Source organism: Argiope bruennichi, chromosome 5, assembly GCF_947563725.1.
Source record: "Argiope bruennichi chromosome 5, qqArgBrue1.1, whole genome shotgun sequence".
Classification (NCBI taxonomy): domain Eukaryota; kingdom Metazoa; phylum Arthropoda; class Arachnida; order Araneae; family Araneidae; genus Argiope; species Argiope bruennichi.
The window spans coordinates 129,267,168-129,288,417 of NC_079155.1; the positions used below are offsets into that span (position 1 = coordinate 129,267,168).

The window sequence follows — 21,250 nt, forward strand, 5'->3', positions numbered from 1 at the left end:
CCAAAAATAGAATTAAATATCAAAATATTTCTATATTTATTCGAAATTTTACGAGTCGAGTTCACGCACATGCGCAGAATTCATTTCTATTCTTAGCATTGTGCTTTTAGACCAGATTGACACCGTATTTAAAATTTTACTGGACAATCGTAATGAGATTCTTAGACCCTTCAGAAGCCCTATGGTTACGACGCTTAGTGGCTGGATCGGCAGAGTGTCCAGCTTTGTTTTGTAGGTCTTCAGTTTGAGGCTCCAATCCGACAAATATTTTTATATATATTTCTTTCTTTTTTTTTAATTTACTTTAGCTAGTTTTCTCCATCATTCCTAGAGATAAATTGAATAAATCAAAATCATATACGTCAGAAATAGAATTTAATATCAAAATATTTCTATATTTATTCGAAATTTTTCGAGTCAAGTTCAAGCACATCTGCAGAATTCATTCGTATTCACAGCATTGTGCTTTTAGACCAGATTGACACCGTATTTAAAATTTTACTGGACAGTCGTAATGAGATTCTTAGACTCTTCAGAAGCCCTATGGTTACGACGCTTAGTGGCTGGATCGGCAGAGTGTCCAGCTTTGTTTTGCACGTCTTGAGTTCGGGGCTCGAAGCCGACAAATATTTTTATATATTTTTCTTTTTTTTTATTTGTTTTAATTAGTTTTCTCCATCATTCCTAGAGATAAATTGAATAAATCAAAATCATGTACGTCAAAAATAGAATTTAATATCAAAATATTTCTATATTTATTCGAAATTTTACGAGTCAAGTTCACGCAAATGCGAAGAATTCATTCGTATTCTCAGCATTGTGCTTTTAGACCAGATTGACACCGTATATAAAATTTTACTTTAAAGTCGTAATGAGATTCTTAGACCCTTCAGAAGCTCTCATGTTACGAGGCTTAGTGGCTGGATCAGCAGAGTGTCGCGCTTTCTTTTGCAGGTCTTCAGTTCGAGGCTCCAATCCGACAAATATTTTTATATATATTTCTTTTTTTTTAATTTATTTTAGCTAGTTTTCTACATCATTCCTAGAGATAAACTGAATAAATCCAAATCATATACGTCAAAAATAGAATTTAATATCAAAATATTTCTATATTTATTCAAACATTTGCGAGTCAAGTTCACGCACATGCGCAGAATTTATTCGTATACACAGCATTGTGCTTTTAGACCAGATTGACACCGTATTTAAAATTTTACTGGACAGTCGTAATGAGATTCTTAGACCCTTCAGAAGCTCTCAGGTTACGAGGCTTGGTGGCTGGATCGGCAGGGTGTCGCGCTTTGTTTTGCAGGTCTTCTGTTCGAGGCTCGAATCCGACAAATATTTTTATATATTTTTCTTTTTTTTAAATTTATTTTAGCTAGATTTCTCCATCATTCCTAGAGATAAATTGTATAATTCCAAATCATTTACGTCAAAAATAGAATTTTTTATCAAAATATTTCTATATTTGTTCGAAATTTTACGAGTCAAGTTCACGCACATGCGCCGAATTTATTCGTATACTCAGCATTGTGCTTTTAGACCAGATTGACACCGTATTTAAAATTTTACTGGACAGTCGTAATAAGATTCTTAGACCCTTCAGAAGCTCTCATGTTACGAGGCTTAGTGGCTGGATCAGCAGAGTGTCGCGCTTTCTTTTGCAGGTCTTCAGTTGGAGGCTCCAATCCGACAAATATTTTTATATATATTTCTTTTTTTTTTAATTTATTTTAGCTAGTTTTCTCCATCATTCCTAGAGATAAATTGAATAATTCCAAATCTTATACGCCAAAAATAGAATTTAATATCAAAATATTTCTATATTTATTCGAAATTTTACGAGTCAAGTTCACGCAAATGCGAAGAATTCATTCGTATTCTCAGCATTGTGCTTTTAGACCAGATTGACACCGTATATAAAATTTTACTTTAAAGTCGTAATGAGATTCTTAGACCCTTCAGAAGCTCTCATGTTACGAGGCTTAGTGGCTGGATCAGCAGAGTGTCGCGCTTTCTTTTGCAGGTCTTCAGTTCGAGGCTCCAATCCGACAAATATTTTTATATATATTTCTTTTTTTTTAATTTATTTTAGCTAGTTTTCTACATCATTCCTAGAGATAAACTGAATAAATCCAAATCATATACGTCAAAAATAGAATTTAATATCAAAATATTTCTATATTTATTCAAACATTTGCGAGTCAAGTTCACGCACATGCGCAGAATTTATTCGTATACACAGCATTGTGCTTTTAGACCAGATTGACACCGTATTTAAAATTTTACTGGACAGTCGTAATGAGATTCTTAGACCCTTCAGAAGCTCTCAGGTTACGAGGCTTGGTGGCTGGATCGGCAGGGTGTCGCGCTTTGTTTTGCAGGTCTTCAGTTCGAGGCTCGAATCCGACAAATATTTTTATATATTTTTCTTTTTTTTGAATTTATTTTAGCTAGATTTCTCCATCATTCCTAGAGATAAATTGTATAATTCCAAATCATTTACGTCAAAAATAGAATTTTTTATCAAAATATTTCTATATTTGTTCGAAATTTTACGAGTCAAGTTCACGCACATGCGCCGAATTTATTCGTATACTCAGCATTGTGCTTTTAGACCAGATTGACACCGTATTTAAAATTTTACTGGACAGTCGTAATGAGATTCTTAGACTCTTCAGAAGCCCTATGGTTAAGACGCTTTGTGGCTGGATCGGCAGAGTGTCCAGCTTTGTTTTGCAGGTCTTGAGTTCAAGGCTCGAAGCCGACAAATATTTTTTTATATTTTTCTTTTTCTTTTTAAATTTATTTTAGCTAGTTTTCTCCATCATTCCTAGAGATAAATTGAATAATTTCAAATCATATACGTCAAAAATAGAATTTATATTAAAATATTTCTATATTTATTCGAAATTTTACGAGTCAAGTTCACGCACATGCACAGAATTCATTCGTATTCTCAGCATTGTGCTTTTAGACCAGATTGACACCGTATTTAAAATTTTACTGGACAGTCGTAATAAGATTCTTAGACCCTTCAGAAGCTCTCATGTTACGAGGCTTAGTGGCTGGATCAGCAGAGTGTCGCGCTTTCTTTTGCAGGTCTTCAGTTGGAGGCTCCAATCCGACAAATATTTTTATATATATTTCTTTTTTTTTTTAATTTATTTTAGCTAGTTTTCTCCATCATTCCTAGAGATAAATTGAATAATTCCAAATCTTATACGCCAAAAATAGAATTTAATATCAAAATATTTCTATATTTATTCGAAATTTTACGAGTCAAGTTCACGCACATGCGCAGAATTCATTCGTATTCTCAGCATTGTGCTTTTAGACCAGATTGACACCGTATTTAAAATTTTACTGGACAGTCGTAATGAGATTCTTAGACCCTTCAGAAGCTCTCAGGTTACGAGGCTTAGTGGCTGGATCGGCAGAGTGTCGCGCTTTGTTTTGCAGGTCTTCAGTACGAGGCTCGAATCCGACAAATATTTTTATATATTTATCTTTTTTTTTAAATTTATTTTTACTAGTTTTCTCCATCATTCCTAGAGATAAATTAAATAATTCCAATTCGTATACTCCAAAAATAGAATTAAATATCAAAATATTTCTATATTTATTCGAATTTTTACGAGTCAAGTTCACGCACATGCGCAGAATTCATTCGTATTCTCAGCATCGTGCTTTTAGACCATATTGACACCGTATTTAAAATTTTACTGGACAGGCGTAATGAGTTTCTTAGACCCTTCAGAAGCTCTCAGGTTACGAGGCTTAGTGGCTGGATCGGCAGAGTGTCGCGCTTTGTTTTGTAGGTCATCAGTTCGAGGCACGAATCCGACAAACATTTTTATATATATTTTTTTAAAATTTATTTTAGCTAGTTTTCTCCATCATCCCTAGAGATAAATTGTATAATTCCAAATCATATACGTCAAAAATAGAATTTAATAAAATATTTCTATATTTATTCGAAATTTTACGAGTCGAGTTCACGCACATGCGCAGAATTTATTTGTATTCTTAGCATTGTGCTTTTAGACCAGATTGACACCGTATTTAAAATTTTACTGGACAATCGTAATGAGATTCTTAGACCCTTCAGAAGCCCTATGGTTACGACGCTTAGTGGCTGGATCGGCACAGTGTCCAGCTTTGTTTTGTAGGTCTTCAGTTCGAGGCTCCAATCCGACAAATATTTTTATATATATTTCTTTCTTTTTTTAAAATTTACTTTAGCTAGTTTTCTCCATCATTCCTAGAGATAAATTGAATAATTCCACATCTTATACGCCAAAAAATGAATTTAATATCAAAATATTTCTATATTTATTCAAAATTTTACGAGTCAAGTTCACGCACATGCGCAGAATTCATTCGTATTCTCAGTATTGTGCTTTTAGACCAGATTGACACCGTATTTAAAATTTTACTGGACAGTCGTAATGAGATTCTTAGACTCTTCAGAAGCCCTATGGTTACGACGCTTAGTTTCTGGATCGGCAGAGTGTCCAGCTTTGTTTTGCAGGTCTTCAGTTGGAGGCTCCAATCCGACATATATTTTTATATATATTTCTTGATTTTAAATTTATTTTAGCTAGTTTTCTCCATCATTCCTAGAGATAAATTAAATAATTCCAAATCTTATACGCCAAAAATAGAATTTAATATCAAAATATTTCTATATTTATTCGAATTTTTACAAGTCAAGTTCACGCACATGCGCAGAATTCATTCGTATTTTCAGCATTGTGCTTTTAGACCAGATTGACACCGTATTTAAAATTTTACTAGACAGTCGTAATGAGATTCTTAGACCCTTCAGAAGCTCTCAGGTTACGAGGCTTAGTGACTGGATCGGCAGAGTGTCCATCTTATTTTTTCAGGTCTTCAGTTCGAGGCTCGAAGCGACAAATATTTTTATATATTTTTCTTTTTTTTTTAAATTTATTTTAGCTAGTTTTCTCCATCATTCCTAGAGATAAATTGAATAATTCCACATCTTATACGCCAAAAAATGAATTTAATATCAAAATATTTCTATATTTTTTCAAAATTTTACGAGTCAAGTTCACGCACATGCGCAGAATTCATTCGTATTCTCAGCATTGTTTATTTAGAACAGATTGACACCGCATTTAAAATTTTACTGGACAGTCGTAATGAGATTCTTAGACTCTTCAGAAGCCCTATGGTTACGACGCTTAGTGGCTGGATCGGCAGAGTGCCCAGCTTTCTTTTGCAGGTCTTGAATTCGAGGCTCGAAGCCGACAAATATTTTTATATATTTTTCTTTTTTAAAAAAAATTTATTTTAGCTAGTTTTCTAAATCATTCCTAGAGATAAATTGAATAATTCCAAATCATATACGTCAAAAATAGAATTTAATATTAAAATATCTCTATATTTATTCGAAAATTTACGAGTCAAGTTCACGCACATGCGCAGAATTTATTCGTATTCTCAGATTGTGCTTTTAGACCAGATTGACACCGTATATAAAATTTTACTTTAAAGTCGTAACGAGATACTTAGACCCTTCAGTAGCTCTGATGTTACGTGGCTTAGTGGCTGGATTGGCAGAGTGTCGCGCTTTAGTTTGCAGGTCTTCAGATCGAGGCTCCAATCCAACAAATAATTTTATATATTTTTCTTTTTTTTTAAATTTATTTTAGTTAGTTTTCTCCATCATTCCTAGAGATAAATTGAATAAATCAAAATCATGTACGTCAAAAATAGAATTTAATATCAAAATATTTCTATATTTATTCGAAATTTTACGAGTCAAGTTCACGCACATGCGAAGAATTCATTCGTATTCTCAGCATTGTGCATTTAGAACAGATTGACACCGTATTTAAAATTTTACTGGACAGTCGTAATGAGATTCTTAGACCCTTCAGTAGCTCTGATGTTACGAGGCTTAGTTTCTGGATTGGCAGAGTGTCGCGCTTTCTTTTGCAGGTCTTCAGTTCGAGGCTCCAATCCAAGAAATAATTTTATATATGTTTCTTTTTTTTTTAATTTATTTTATCTAGTTTTCTCCATCATTCCTAGAGATAAATTGAATACTTCTAAATCTTATACGCCAAAAATAGAATTTAATATCAAAATATTTCTATATTTATTCGAAATTTTACGAGTCATGTTCACGGAGATGTGCAGAATTCATTCGTATTCTCAGCATTGTGCTTTTAGACCAGATTGACACCGTATTTAAATTTTTACTGGACAGTCGTAATGAGATTCTTAGACTCTTCAGAAGCCCTATGGTTACGACACTTAGTGGCTGGATCGGCAGAGTGTCCAGCTTTGTTTTGCAGGTCTTGAGTTCGAGGCTCGAAGCCGACAAATATTTTTATATATTTTTCTTTTTTTTTTTTAATTTATTTTTTGCTAGTTTTCTCCATCATTCCTAGAGATAAATTGAATAAATCAAAATCATATACGTCAAAAATAGTATTTAATATCAACATATTTCTATATTTATTCGAAATTTTACGTGTCAAGTTCACGCACATGCGCAGAATTCATTCGTATTCTCAGCATTGTGCTTTTATACCAGATAGACACCGTATTTAAAATTTTACTGGACAGTCGTAATGAGATTCTTAGACTCTTCAGAAGCCCTATGGTTACGGCGCTTAGTGGCTGGATCGGCAGAGTGTCGCGCTTTGTTTTGTAGGTCATCAGTTCGAGGCACGAATCCGACAAATATTTTTATATATATTTTTTTTAAATTTATTTTAGATAGTTTTCTCCATCATCCCTAGAGATAAATTGTATAATTCCAAATCATATACGTCAAAAATAGAATTTAATAAAATATTTCTATATTTATTCGAAATTTTACGAGTCGAGTTCACGCACATGCGCAGAATTCATTTGTATTCTTAGCATTGTGCTTTTAGACCAGATTGACACCGTATTTAAAATTTTACTGGACAATCGTAATGAGATTCTTAGACCCTTCAGAAGCCCTATGGTTACGACGCTTAGTGGCTGGATCGGCAGAGTGTCCAGCTTTGTTTTGTAGGTCTTCAGTTCGAGGCTCCAATCCGACAAATATTTTTATATATATTTCTTTCTTTTTTTTAAATTTACTTTAGCTAGTTTTCTCCATCATTCCTAGAGATAAATTGAATAATTCCACATCTTATACGCCAAAAAATGAATTTAATATCAAAATATTTCTATATTTATTCAAAATTTTACGAGTCAAGTTCACGCACATGCGCAGAATTCATTCGTATTCTCAGCATTGTGCATTTAGAACAGATTGACACCGCATTTAAAATTTTACTGGACAGTCGTAATGAGATTCTTAGACTCTTCAGAAGCCCTATGGTTACGACGCTTAGTGGCTGGATCGGCAGAGTGCCCAGCTTTCTTTTGCAGGTCTTGAATTCGAGGCTCGAAGCCGACAAATATTTTTATATTTTTTTCTTTTTTTAAAAAAATTTATTTTAGCTAGTTTTCTAAATCATTCCTAGATATAAATTGAATAATTCCAAATCATATACGTCAAAAATAGAATTTAATATTAAAATATTTCTATATTTATTCGAAAATTGATGAGTCAAGTTCACGCACATGCGCAAAATTCATTCGTATTCTCAGCATTGTGCTTTTAGACCAGATTGACACCGTATTTAAAATTTTACTGGACAGTCGTAATGAGATTCTAAGACTCTTCAGATGCCCTATGGTTACGGCGCTTAGTGGCTGGATCGGCAGAGTGTCCAAGTTTGTTTTGCAGGTCTTGAGTTCGAGGCTCGAAGCCGACAAATATTTTTATATATTTTTCTTTTTTTTTAAATTTATTTTAGTTAGTTTTCTCCATCATTCCTAGAGATAAATTGAATAATTCCAAATCTTATACGCCAAAAATAGAATTTAATATCAAAATATTTCTATATTTATTCGAAATTTTACGAGTCAAGTTCACGCACATGCGCAGAATTCATTCGTATTCTCAGTATTGTGCTTTTAGACCAGATTGACACCGTATTTAAAATTTTACTGGACAGTCGTAATGAGATTCTAAGACTCTTCAGATGCCCTATGGTTACGGCGCTTAGTGGCTGGATCGGCAGAGTGTCCAAGTTTGTTTTGCAGGTCTTGAGTTCGAGGCTCGAAGCCGACAAATATTTTTATATATTTTTCTTTTTTTTTTAATTTATTTTAGTTAGTTTTCTCCATCATTCCTAGAGATAAATTGAATAATTCCAAATCTTATACGCCAAAAATAGAATTTAATATCAAAATATTTCTATATTTATTCGAAATTTTACGAGTCGAGTTCACGCACATGCGCAGAATTCATTTGTATTCTTAGCATTGTGCTTTTAGACCAGATTGACACCGTATTTAAAATTTTACTGGACAATCGTAATGAGATTCTTAGACCCTTCAGAAGCCCTATGGTTACGACGCTTAGTGGCTGGATCGGCAGAGTGTCCAGCTTTGTTTTGTAGGTCTTCAGTTCGAGGCTCCAATCCGACAAATATTTTTATATATATTTCTTTCTTTTTTTTAAATTTACTTTAGCTAGTTTTCTCCATCATTCCTAGAGATAAATTGAATAATTCCACATCTTATACGCCAAAAAATGAATTTAATATCAAAATATTTCTATATTTATTCAAAATTTTACGAGTCAAGTTCACGCACATGCGCAGAATTCATTCGTATTCTCAGCATTGTGCATTTAGAACAGATTGACACCGCATTTAAAATTTTACTGGACAGTCGTAATGAGATTCTTAGACTCTTCAGAAGCCCTATGGTTACGACGCTTAGTGGCTGGATCGGCAGAGTGCCCAGCTTTCTTTTGCAGGTCTTGAATTCGAGGCTCGAAGCCGACAAATATTTTTATATTTTTTTCTTTTTTTAAAAAAATTTATTTTAGCTAGTTTTCTAAATCATTCCTAGATATAAATTGAATAATTCCAAATCATATACGTCAAAAATAGAATTTAATATTAAAATATTTCTATATTTATTCGAAAATTGATGAGTCAAGTTCACGCACATGCGCAAAATTCATTCGTATTCTCAGCATTGTGCTTTTAGACCAGATTGACACCGTATTTAAAATTTTACTGGACAGTCGTAATGAGATTCTAAGACTCTTCAGATGCCCTATGGTTACGGCGCTTAGTGGCTGGATCGGCAGAGTGTCCAAGTTTGTTTTGCAGGTCTTGAGTTCGAGGCTCGAAGCCGACAAATATTTTTATATATTTTTCTTTTTTTTTAAATTTATTTTAGTTAGTTTTCTCCATCATTCCTAGAGATAAATTGAATAATTCCAAATCTTATACGCCAAAAATAGAATTTAATATCAAAATATTTCTATATTTATTCGAAATTTTACGAGTCAAGTTCACGCACATGCGCAGAATTCATTCGTATTCTCAGTATTGTGCTTTTAGACCAGATTGACACCGTATTTAAAATTTTACTGGACAATCGTAATGAGATTCTTAGACCCTTCAGAAGCTCTCAGGTTACGAGGCTTTGTGGCTGGATCGGCAGAGTGTCGCGCTTTGTTTTGCAGGTCTTCAGTACGAGGCTCGAATCCGACAAATATTTTTATATATTTATCTTTTTTTTTTAAATTTATTTTTACTAGTTTTCTCCATCATTCCTAGAGATAAATTGTATAATTCCAAATCATATACGTCAAAAATAGAATTTAATAAAATATTTCTATATTTATTCGAAATTTTACGAGTCGAGTTCACGCACATGCGCAGAATTCATTCGTATTCTTAGCATTGTGCTTTTAGACCAGATTGACACCGTATTTAAAATTTTACTGGACAGTCGTAATGAGATTCCTAGACTCTTCAGAAGCCCTATGGTTACGACGCTTAGTTTCTGGATCGGCAGAGTGTCCAGCTTTGTTTTGCAGGTCTTCAGTTCGAGGCTCGAAGCGACAAATATTTTTATATATTTTTCTTTTTTTTTTTAAATTTATTTTAGCTAGTTTTCTCCATCATTCCTAGAGATAAATTGAATAATTTCAAATCATATACGTCAAAAATAGAATTTAATATTAAAATATTTCTATATTTATTCGAAATTTTACGAGTCAAGTTCACGCACATGCACAGAATTCACTCGTATTCTCAGCATTGTGCTTTTAGACCAGATTGACACCGTATTTAAAATTTTACTGGACAGTCGTATTGAGATTCTTAGATTCTTCAGAAGCCCTATGGTTACGGCGCTTAGTGGTTGGATCGGCAGAGTGTCCAGCTTTGTTTTGCAGGTCTTCAGTTCGAGGCTCCAATCTGACAAATATTTTTATATATATTTCTTTTTTTTTTTAATTTACTTTAGCTAGTTTTCTCCATCATTCCTAGAGATAAATTGAATAATTCCACATCTTATACGCCAAAAAATGAATTTAATATCAAAATATTTCTATATTTTTTCAAAATTTTACGAGTCAAGTTCACGCACATGCGCAGAATTCATTCGTATTCTCAGCATTGTTTATTTAGAACAGATTGACACCGCATTTAAAATTTTACTGGACAGTCGTAATGAGATTCTTAGACTCTTCAGAAGCCCTATGGTTACGACGCTTAGTGGCTGGATCGGCAGAGTGCCCAGCTTTCTTTTGCAGGTCTTGAATTCGAGGCTCGAAGCCGACAAATATTTTTATATATTTTTCTTTTTTTAAAAAAATTTATTTTAGCTAGTTTTCTAAATCATTCCTAGAGATAAATTGAATAATTCCAAATCATATACGTCAAAAATAGAATTTAATATTAAAATATTTCTATATTTATTCGAAAATTTACGAGTCAAGTTCACGCACATGCGCAGAATTTATTCGTATTCTCAGATTGTGCTTTTAGACCAGATTGACACCGTATATAAAATTTTACTTTAAAGTCGTAACGAGATACTTAGAGCCTTCAGTAGCTCTGATGTTACGTGGCTTAGTGGCTGGATTGGCAGAGTGTCGCGCTTTAGTTTGCAGGTCTTCAGATCGAGGCTCCAATCCAACAAATAATTTTATATATTTTTCTTTTTTTTTAAATTTATTTTAGTTAGTTTTCTCCATCATTCCTAGAGATAAATTGAATAAATCAAAATCATGTACGTCAAAAATAGAATTTAATATCAAAATATTTCTATATTTATTCGAAATTTTACGAGTCAAGTTCACGCACATGCGAAGAATTCATTCGTATTCTCAGCATTGTGCATTTAGAACAGATTGACACCGTATTTAAAATTTTACTGGACAGTCGTAATGAGATTCTTAGACTCTTCAGAAGCCCTATGGTTACGACACTTAGTGGCTGGATCGGCAGAGTGTCCAGCTTTGTTTTGCAGGTCTTGAGTTCGAGGCTCGAAGCCGACAAATATTTTTATATATTTTTCTTTTTTTTTTTTAATTTATTTTAGCTAGTTTTCTCCATCATTCCTAGAGATAAATTGAATAAATCAAAATCATATACGTCAAAAATAGTATTTAATATCAACATATTTCTATATTTATTCGAAATTTTACGTGTCAAGTTCACGCACATGCGCAGAATTCATTCGTATTCTCAGCATTGTGCTTTTATACCAGATAGACACCGTATTTAAAATTTTACTGGACAGTCGTAATGAGATTCTTAGACTCTTCAGAAGCCCTATGGTTACGGCGCTTAGTGGCTGGATCGGCAGAGTGTCCACCTTTGTTTTGCAGGTCTTCAGTTCGAGGCTCCAATCCGACAAATATTTTTATATATATTTCTTTTTTTAAATTTGTTTTAGCTAGTTTTCTCCACCATTCATAGAGATAAATTGAATAATTCCAAATCTTATACGCCAAAAATAGAATTTAATATGAAAATATTTCTATATTTATTCGAAATTTTACGAGTCAAGTTCACGCACATCTGCAGAATTCATTCGTATTCACAGCATTGTGCTTTTAGACCAGATTGACACCGTATATAAAATTTTACTTTAAAGTCGTAATGAGATTCTTAGACCCTTCAGAAGCTCTCATGTTACGAGGCTTAGTGGCTGGATCAGCAGAGTGTCGCGCTTTCTTTTGCAGGTCTTCAGTTCGAGGCTCCAATCCGACAAATATTTTTATATATATTTCTTTTTTTTTTTAAATTTATTTTAGCTAGTTTTCTCCATCATTCCTAGTGATAAATTGAATAATTCCAAATCTTGTACGCCAAAAATAGAATTTAATGTCAAAATATTTCTATATTTATTCGAAATTTTACGAGTCAAGTTTACGCACATGCGCAGAATTCATTGGTATTCTCAGCATTGTGCTTTTAGACCAGATTGACACCGTATTTAAAATTTTGCTGGACAGTCGTAATGAGAATCTTAGACCCTTCAGAAGCTCTCAGGTTACGAGGCTTAGTGGCTGGATCGGCAGAGTGTCGCGCTTTGTTTTCCAGGTGTTCAGTTCGAGGCTCCAATCCGAGAAATATTTTTATATATATTTCTTTTTTTTAAATTTATTTTAGCTAGTTTTCTCTATCATTCCTAGAGATAAATTGTATAAATCCAAATCATATACGTCAAAAATAGAATTTAATATCAAAATATTTCTATATTTATTCTAAATTTTACGAGTTAAATTCACGCACATGCGCAGAATTCTTTCGTATTCTTAGCATTGTGCTTTTAGACCAGATTGAAACCGTATTTAAAATTTTACTGGACAGTCGTAATGAGATTCTTAGACCCTTCAAAAGCTCTCAGGTTACGAGGCTTGGTGGCTGTATCGGCAGAGTGTTCCTTTTAGTTTTGAACTTCTTCAGTTCCAGGCTCGAAGCCAACAAATATTTTATACATATATATATATATTTTAATTTATTTTAGCCAGTTTTCTTCATCATTCCTAGAGATAAATTGATTAATTCCATATCATATACGTCAAAAATAGAATTTAATATCAATATATTTCTATATTTTTTCGAAATTTTACGAGTCAAGTTCACGCACATGCGCAGAATTCATTCGTATTCTCAGCAGTGTGCTTTACGACCAGATTGACATCGTATTTAAAATTTTATTGGACAGTCGTAATGAGATTCTTAGACCCTTCTGAAGCCCTATGGTTACGAGGCTTAGTGGCTGGATCGGCAAGGTGTCGCGCTTTCTTTTGCAGGTCTTCAGTTCGAGGCTCGAATCCGACAAATATTTATATATATATATATATATATATATATATATATATATATATATATATATATATATATATATATATATATATATATTTGAAATTTATTTTAGCCAGTTTTCTCCATCATTCCTAGAGATAAATTGAATAATTCCAAATCATATACTTCAAAAATAGTATTTAATATCAAAATATTTCTATATTTATTCGAAATTTAACAAGTCAAGTTCAAGCACATGCGCAGAATTCATTCGTATTCTTAGCATTGTGCTATTCGACCAGATATACACCGTATTTAAAATTTTACTGGACAGTCGTAATGAGACTCTTAGACCCTTCAGAAGCTCTCGGATTACGAGGCTTGGTATAGTACTGACTGATCAATCAAGTAATAAATCTGTCGACACAGGGCAATTGCCATGTCATAGAATTAATTATCAAAGACTTGGTCGGAGAATCATGTTGGTGCGGTAAAGCAGCAAGTTAGTGGTGGTCTAGTCACAGATGACTCATCGGGGTCTCATGATGTTAAAATCTTCTTAGCATCTGTAACCATTTCTTTTCAAAGCAAAAATAATATTCACAAATAGCTTTTAAAAAATGCAAAGCTAATATTTTCGTAAATTATTAATTTGTAAAGCATAATAAAAATTTTAATTAAAATTTTCCCGTGGTAATTCAAAGGAAAGTAAATTAATTAATTTGACATTTGTATAATTATTTATCGAATTTAATTATATTGTACATCAATATATTTCATGATGGAAGTGCAATTAAATTGCCTTCATTGTTGCTTCCATCATTTCATCCTAATTTTTTTCCATTGTTGATATCAAGATATGATCCAACTAATTATTTAATGTTGAGTATGTTTCAGTGGTATGCTTTTGTTAAAAATTTTGTTTTATTTTAGATAAAGTGTTAGTGCAGAATCAAGCATTAGTGAAAAATGTTTAGCTCATTTTTGAAAATTGCTATTAGGATTGGCCTTGGGAATTGCATTAGAAATAAATTTCCTAAAGGAAGCAATTTTTCTATTGGAAACAATATTCAGTAGTATCTGATCAATAGCCGAATTTCAACCAGAATATAAACAAATTTAGTAAGAAAATCCACTTGCCTTGTATTAGAGAACAGAGAAATTGAATTTTTTATTTTACTTTTTAGTCATTAATTATTATTAAATATATTAAGAAGTACGTCTTTAAATGTTCTATGAAAAAAAAACTTTAATGGATATGAAAATCAAAAATAGTACAGCACACACTTTGTTTGGCATAAAATCTAAAACTGATTAAAGAGCAAAGCTTAAAAACTTTTTTTCAAATATTATTGCCATAATACCCACGTTAATTTTATAAAAAGAAAAGCGCTTTCAGGAGTGATGAATTAATCTTTTACATCCAAGACTCATCAATTTAAAAAATGGTAAAGATTAAAAGAACTATCCAGAACATCTTTCAAGAATTCATTCTTGTCTTGCTGAATGCCTAGCAAGTGAAAATATCCTCCCTTTCTATGCGAGATTCGTATTAAAAGTACTTCTATTGTACAATTTGCCTGGCATATGTTCTATGTAACCCATTTTGAGACACTAATTTTTATTGAATAGGCTGTTGTCACCAGATGTAACGCTTCTCTTTGTAACGTAACTTGGGCAATTTTAAGCACTAAACTTACCGACATTTTACAGCTTGATTTGATCGTAAAACTTGTATTAACAATGCGGACAAGCCGAAAAACTACTTTCACACACAGAAACATATGGATTTTCTTACCGAATACTAGCAATTGAAAGGAACCGAGATCCATAAATAAAAAAAAAGTTCTGAATCCACAGCCTTGTGATAAGTTCAAACAGTTAGAAATCGTATCAGCCTTTAATGCATTTATTTAATTTCATTAAATAGCTAATGCTGTTTTAATGCAAAGCAATAATTATAATTGCACAGATACATTTATTAATTCGATTCTTCAAAATAATATCATACTCATCACCGAATTTTGTTGAATATAAATAAATGTTTTCCTTTTATTAAATATATTTTCTTTCTTTCATATGCTAAACTTTTTTTTAATATTCCTTATTATTACTAATTAATTTTTTTCATATACGCTTTTCGCAGCTCGTCACAAGACACAAATCTTCCTCCCATTTGAGTGTGCTTTCATTTTTTATAGAGATTTTAAATATATATATTAATAATATAATTATATATTTTAAAGATATAATTTCTAAAAAATATTTTTTATATTTATAAAAGAAACGGTTTTTTCCCTACCTGAGCCCGCCCCCAAAAAAAGACAAATATGATTTGCAAAAAGCAGTAAAGAACGCTTGTATTTAAATAATGAAATAAAAAATAAAATAAATACTTTAAATAAAAACATTTATAAAAATAATTAAAAACGCTTTTACTAAAAACTCACTCTAAACAGTAAAAAATAAATAATTAGATCCAAAAAATTTTCAAATTTTCCTTTCATTATGTATTAAATGCTTGGCCAAAATCTATATACAAATCTTAAGCAATAGTCAAAATTACATTTATAAATAAATATTTGTCTCGCTTAGTAATCGGGATGAAAATAAATTTAAAAATTTTATATAAGGATTTTTTTTATATTTTACTGCATTTTAATAAAAGTATTATTAAAAGTTCAAACATACTTTTTTGCGTACTAATCACAATCATTAACTGTTATACATGATTATGACATGTAAATATGAGGGATTCCCTACCTTTATTAAGTATAATAGTTTTCATTTGGATATTAAATTTGTGGCGAAATAATGAAATATTCAAATCAGGAATGAAGTATACAGCTCATATCACCAATCGATCCTGCAGTCGTGAATTCTTACGAAAAACGTTGTTTCCTCTTCTCGGGAGTTCATTCCCCTAATTAGAGAGACCACCCAAATTCTAACTGTCAGCGAAAACCACAAAATGACCTTAACAGGCAGATGACCCACCCCGTTTATTGCATTTAAGGGGGAAAGCATTGGCGACTTTCTACGTTGGAGCCGGGTAAATAGCAGTTTGCGTAAAGCAACTTCCTACGTTCCAGCCGGGTTTAAAGCAGTTTTCGGAAAGCAACTTCCTACGTTCCAGCCGGTTTTCAAGAGACACGTTGGAGCGACTTTCTACGTTCCAGCCGGTTGAAGGGTTAATTTAAATACAGTAACAAATATACAACATAAAACAATATATAATTATTATTGTTTACTCTCATGCTTTTATCGTTATGTTATATAATAAAATTTAACTACATAAACGTAATTATAGATATAATAGTAAATAAAGCAAGTAAACATAATTACGGCAAATATTATAATTATTATTGATAATAATTACAGACATTATTACCTGTATTACAGCATTTTATAAAATAATTCTTTTCATAATGCACTTCATTAAAATCACGAATAATGGATATTACTGAGCTGTTAAATTTCTAATGTGAGAATAAATGATTTTTCATTTAGAAACATTAAGCATTAGTTTAAAATAATTAAATAAGTTTACCCTACTATGCTGCGTCGGATAAAATCCTTCACGATGTATGGCACTTAAACAAACATTTCTTTTTAAGCTCTTCATTTTTAGGAAAGGCAAAAAGACTTACTCTTGGGCCATTCCTGTAATTTCCATTACAGTTTGGAACACAACAGATCAAAGGCATTTCTATTCCTTATTTTTAGTAATCCAAATGATTTTTCTTGCAAATAAGAAATGGCGCTTCCTGTCTACTCAAACACAGGAGGGCCACTGGCTAAAACATGGCGTGGGAGGTAAAGAGTTCGTTTCTTATCAGTAAACTTGAAGAGGGTGAAATTCCTCCCTCGGTCCCCCAATTCGCACCCACTCGTGTAACCTCTCGGAGCGACGTCATTACTTTCTGTGACGTAAGTTTTCCGGCCTTGTCTAACGGGGGTTGTGGTTACACCCAGAGACGTCCTGATTGGTCTGAAGATTCTAGCCTCGCCTCCCGGAACTATAAAAGACTGGCACTCTGAAGACACCTTTAAAGAAATCAGAACACCTCCCACCCCCATTGAAATTAAACTAGCTATTAAAAAACTTAAAAATAATAAATCCCCAGGACACGATGGTATTAATAATAAAATGCTTAAAAATCTCCCTGACAATATTATTTATGAACTAACAATTTTAATTTATAAAATTTTAATTATTGGGTATTTTCCTAAAAGATGGAAGACAGCAACTGTGGTACCTATTCACAAACCCGGCAAAGACCCAACCGACCCCACAAACTACAGACCCATATCCCTGCTACCTTCAATAAGTAAATTAACCGAACAAATAATTCTTAACAGACTAAATATCTTCCTAGAAGAAAATAATATCCTTATCCCAGAGCAATTTGGGTTCAGAAAAAATCTCTCGACAACCCATCAACTATAGCGTGTTACCGAATTCATCGAAGAAGCCTTTATTAATAAAGAAAAACCTTCAGCAGTCTTTTTAGACATACAAAAAGCCTTCGATAGAGTTTGGCAACACGGTCTAATCTACAAATTAATTAACTACAATACCCCAAACTTTCTTATTCAAATAATTCACTCCTACCTGTCAAATCGAAAATTTAAAGTAAAAATTAAAAATGCAATTTCCTCGGAAAAAAACATTCAAGCCGGCGTAGCCCAAGGATCCAAAATTGGCCCAGTGCTGTTTTCCTTATTTATAAACGATATACCCAAACAATTCAATACTATGCTATGCATTTTTGCAGACGATACAGCGATTCTTGCTAAAAACAAAAATGTAAATTACATACAGCTAGCTCTAAATAGACACCTCCACAAACTTGAAGGTTGGTTCGAAAAATGGAAAATCGCTATTAACGATTTTCCATTTTTAACGAAAACAGAAGCCATAATTTTCCATAAATCACCTGCTAATAAATCCTTCCCCCAACTTAAAATTGGTGGGACAAAATTATACCGTGGTTTCAGAACTGCAAATATCTTAACGTAATCATAGATAGAAAATTAACCTGGAAGCCCCACTTTTTATATGTCAAAAATAAATTCCGTGATCTTTCGCGAAAATTCTACCCCCTTCTTTCATGGAATTCAAAAATGAATAGGGATAATAAATTACTTATTTACACAGTCTATTTGCGTCCAGTACTCACCTATGCCTGCCCAGTGTGGGCGTTTGCTGCCAAAAGTAACTTAAAACTGCTAATTCAGCAACAAAACCAAATAATAAAAAGTATCTGTAAAGCACCCAGATATTTCTCCAACTCTGAAATCTATAAAGCTATCGATTACCCACCACTCAAAAAATTCATTCATAAAATAGCCACTAACTTCCATAACAACCTTGTAAATATAGATAACGAAGCAATAAAACTAATCCCTAAATATGAACCCAATCCGCGAATTAAAAGACCAAAAAACGTGCTCCTTTAATCCATTTAACCCTTTCACTAACTAGTGTAACCCTTTCACTTTACCTGTCTAATTTAAGTAAACAGTCAACGCTCATGGCGCCATCTAGTGCTATTAAACTTAATCTGTAACTTCCCCTGCACTGGATTTACATCGCAAAGACCCGTTACCGCTGGCAGCATGCCCACTCACCCACTCCTACAGTAAAAACCAATAGCTTCACGCCATTCCAAATCTTACCCAAACCCAGCCAATCAAAAACCTAGCTTCACCAAGTCCACAACAAGATCTTTAAACTTCAATATCCTAATTGTATCATGGCAATATATTAAAAGTAATGCTCTTATCAGCCACATCAATAAGGGGATGATGTCATTTTTGCATGTGCTTGGGATTTGAACAGTGAGGACGTGTTTTCCTACCGCTCCGAACAGATTCATCGACTAAGATTAGCCCAACTCGTCCTTTTCAGGATAAGTCTTGGAAGGGCTTTCCGAATTCCTGATTGTGTCTAGCGACTGCCAGGAGAGTACTGGTACTTGGCAGTCAGAATGATGTCTTAGGAATGCACGGTGGAGAAGTTTCGGCAGATCTACCTAACAGAGGACCTAACACCGAAAAGAATAAAAATATGCATAAATCTTCTCAAAGTATTGGAAATTTACTACCCAGAACGGAAGAGCGAGATCCAGGAACGCATCGAAAAATATGAAGAATCCTTGGAGCTGATAACCACCGGAGAAGACATCCAAAAGGGTAAGATGCACTCAACTTCTAACACCGCTATTGTGCATACTAACCCCCAGCCCCCCGTTCAGGCACTAACCACTAACAAAGCAGACAGTGAGGCCCAAATCGATAAAGAAAAAATGGAAGTAGAGATTCACCAGGACCCCCAAGCAACTAAAAATAACGCCAAGAAGCCACCAAAAATAAACGCAGTGCAAAAGAATAACCCCGCAATTTTTAAGGGCGATGAGCAAATAACTGTACTAGATGGAGAAAACGATGAGGGATTCCAAACCCAAAAATTAAGAAATAAACATAAAAGGCGTCTCTCAGATGAAAATAGATCAGGGAAGAAACACCTTATTGAAAAAAAATATAGCAATAGAAACAAAAATAAATTCAGCCCTCTACAAAATATGCAAGACCAAACAATAGGCCCGAATATCCCACCAATTGTATTTAAGAAAACAAACAGCTACCAAGCAATAATTAAAAGACTTAACGAAACGCATAACATCAGTTGCAAGGCAAAGCCCTCGGGAGAATTCCTCCATCTCTACTGCGAGTCAACGGAAGACCACCGAAGAATAAAAAATTACTTTGAGGAAGAGAAAATAGAATATTATGTTATCTCCAGTAGAATAGAAAAGCCGACAAAAATAGTTATCAAAGGACTACCGATAGATACCCCATGTGAAAAAATAAAAAATGAGTTAATTAAAAAAGGATACAGAGTTGTCAGGGTGAATCAATTCAAACAATTCAAAACTAAGCAACACCTCCCAATCTTTCAGGTCCACCTATACAAATCCGATAACTTACAAAATATCTATAATGAAGACACGCTATGCTATATGATCAGCAGAATAGAAAAGTACATCCGCAAAACTGTGGGTCAATGTTTCAAATGTCAATCCTTTGCGCACGTAAGCCAAAACTGCAGAATGCAAGAAAGATGCGTAATCTGGGCTGAGAATCACGATTCGCGCAACTGCCCACAGAAAAAGGCTGAAACAGTTAAGAAAAAATGTGCGAACTGCGGTGGCCCGCATACTGCATCTTATCGAGGGTGTCCCAAGTTCCCGAAACTAAACATCAACAGGAATGGAGAAATCCAGCAAGGCAAATCTTTTGCATCCCTGTTCAAGAAATCAAATATTCCACCAACCTCAGCACCCTCAAAAGCCCCCGCAATGTCAACTCCTCCAAACGCAACAGAACCACCAATTCAATTATCGAAAAACAACCAAGAGTTTGAAGATACCTTCAAACTGCTCAATCATCTAAAAACAATAACAGTAGCTATCCCGAACCTAAAAGAAATTCTACAAAAACTATATAAAGAAAAAAATCCTCTTAATAAACTCTTCAATCTAGCTGAAGCATTCTCCCCAACTAGCGTATAATCCAATAAAAGAAAAGAAAGAAAAAAAAAGATAAAGAAATATATATATATATATATATATATATATATATATAATTATATAGCTATACATAAAAAAGGAAAAGAAAAATGAATGGGAGAGAAAAAGATTAGAAGCGAATTAAAAGAAGGAAGAAAGAAAGAAGCACCGCTGACGCCTGAGGAAAGACGCAACTGAAACACAAAGGGTTAGGAAGAAAAAAGAACTAACAACCCTTTCCAGCACCATCTGGTGAACAGCTGACGGACCCCCCCCCCTCCCTACTCCCCTCCCCTAACCAGCTAGACAAGACTGCGAACTTCCGGCCTGCTCAAGAAGGGGATTCCCCCCTCTGCTTACTACCTAAACTAACCCAATAGATTTTCTCTGCAATGCAACTTAGAACCATCACCGAACCTAACTCTCTTCTTTTTTACCAACTTGTTAAATAAAAAAATTATATAATTGATTATGAAATATAATACACCCCACTAAAATTTTTTTTTCCATACTAACAATGCACAA

At 33.2% G+C, this 21,250-nt stretch overlaps 1 protein-coding gene across 1 annotated transcript; it reads left to right on the forward strand.

Moving 5' to 3' along the window:
• Positions 1 to 16,908: 16,908 nt before the first annotated feature.
• Positions 16,909 to 20,728, forward strand: LOC129968409 (uncharacterized). The gene is made up of 3 exons (XM_056082266.1): positions 16,909 to 16,967; positions 17,388 to 17,482; positions 19,266 to 20,728. Exons 1-3 carry the CDS (start codon positions 16,909 to 16,911, stop codon positions 20,726 to 20,728), a joined length of 1,617 nt encoding a protein of 538 aa, XP_055938241.1.
• The last annotated feature ends 522 nt before the right edge of the window (positions 20,729 to 21,250 follow it).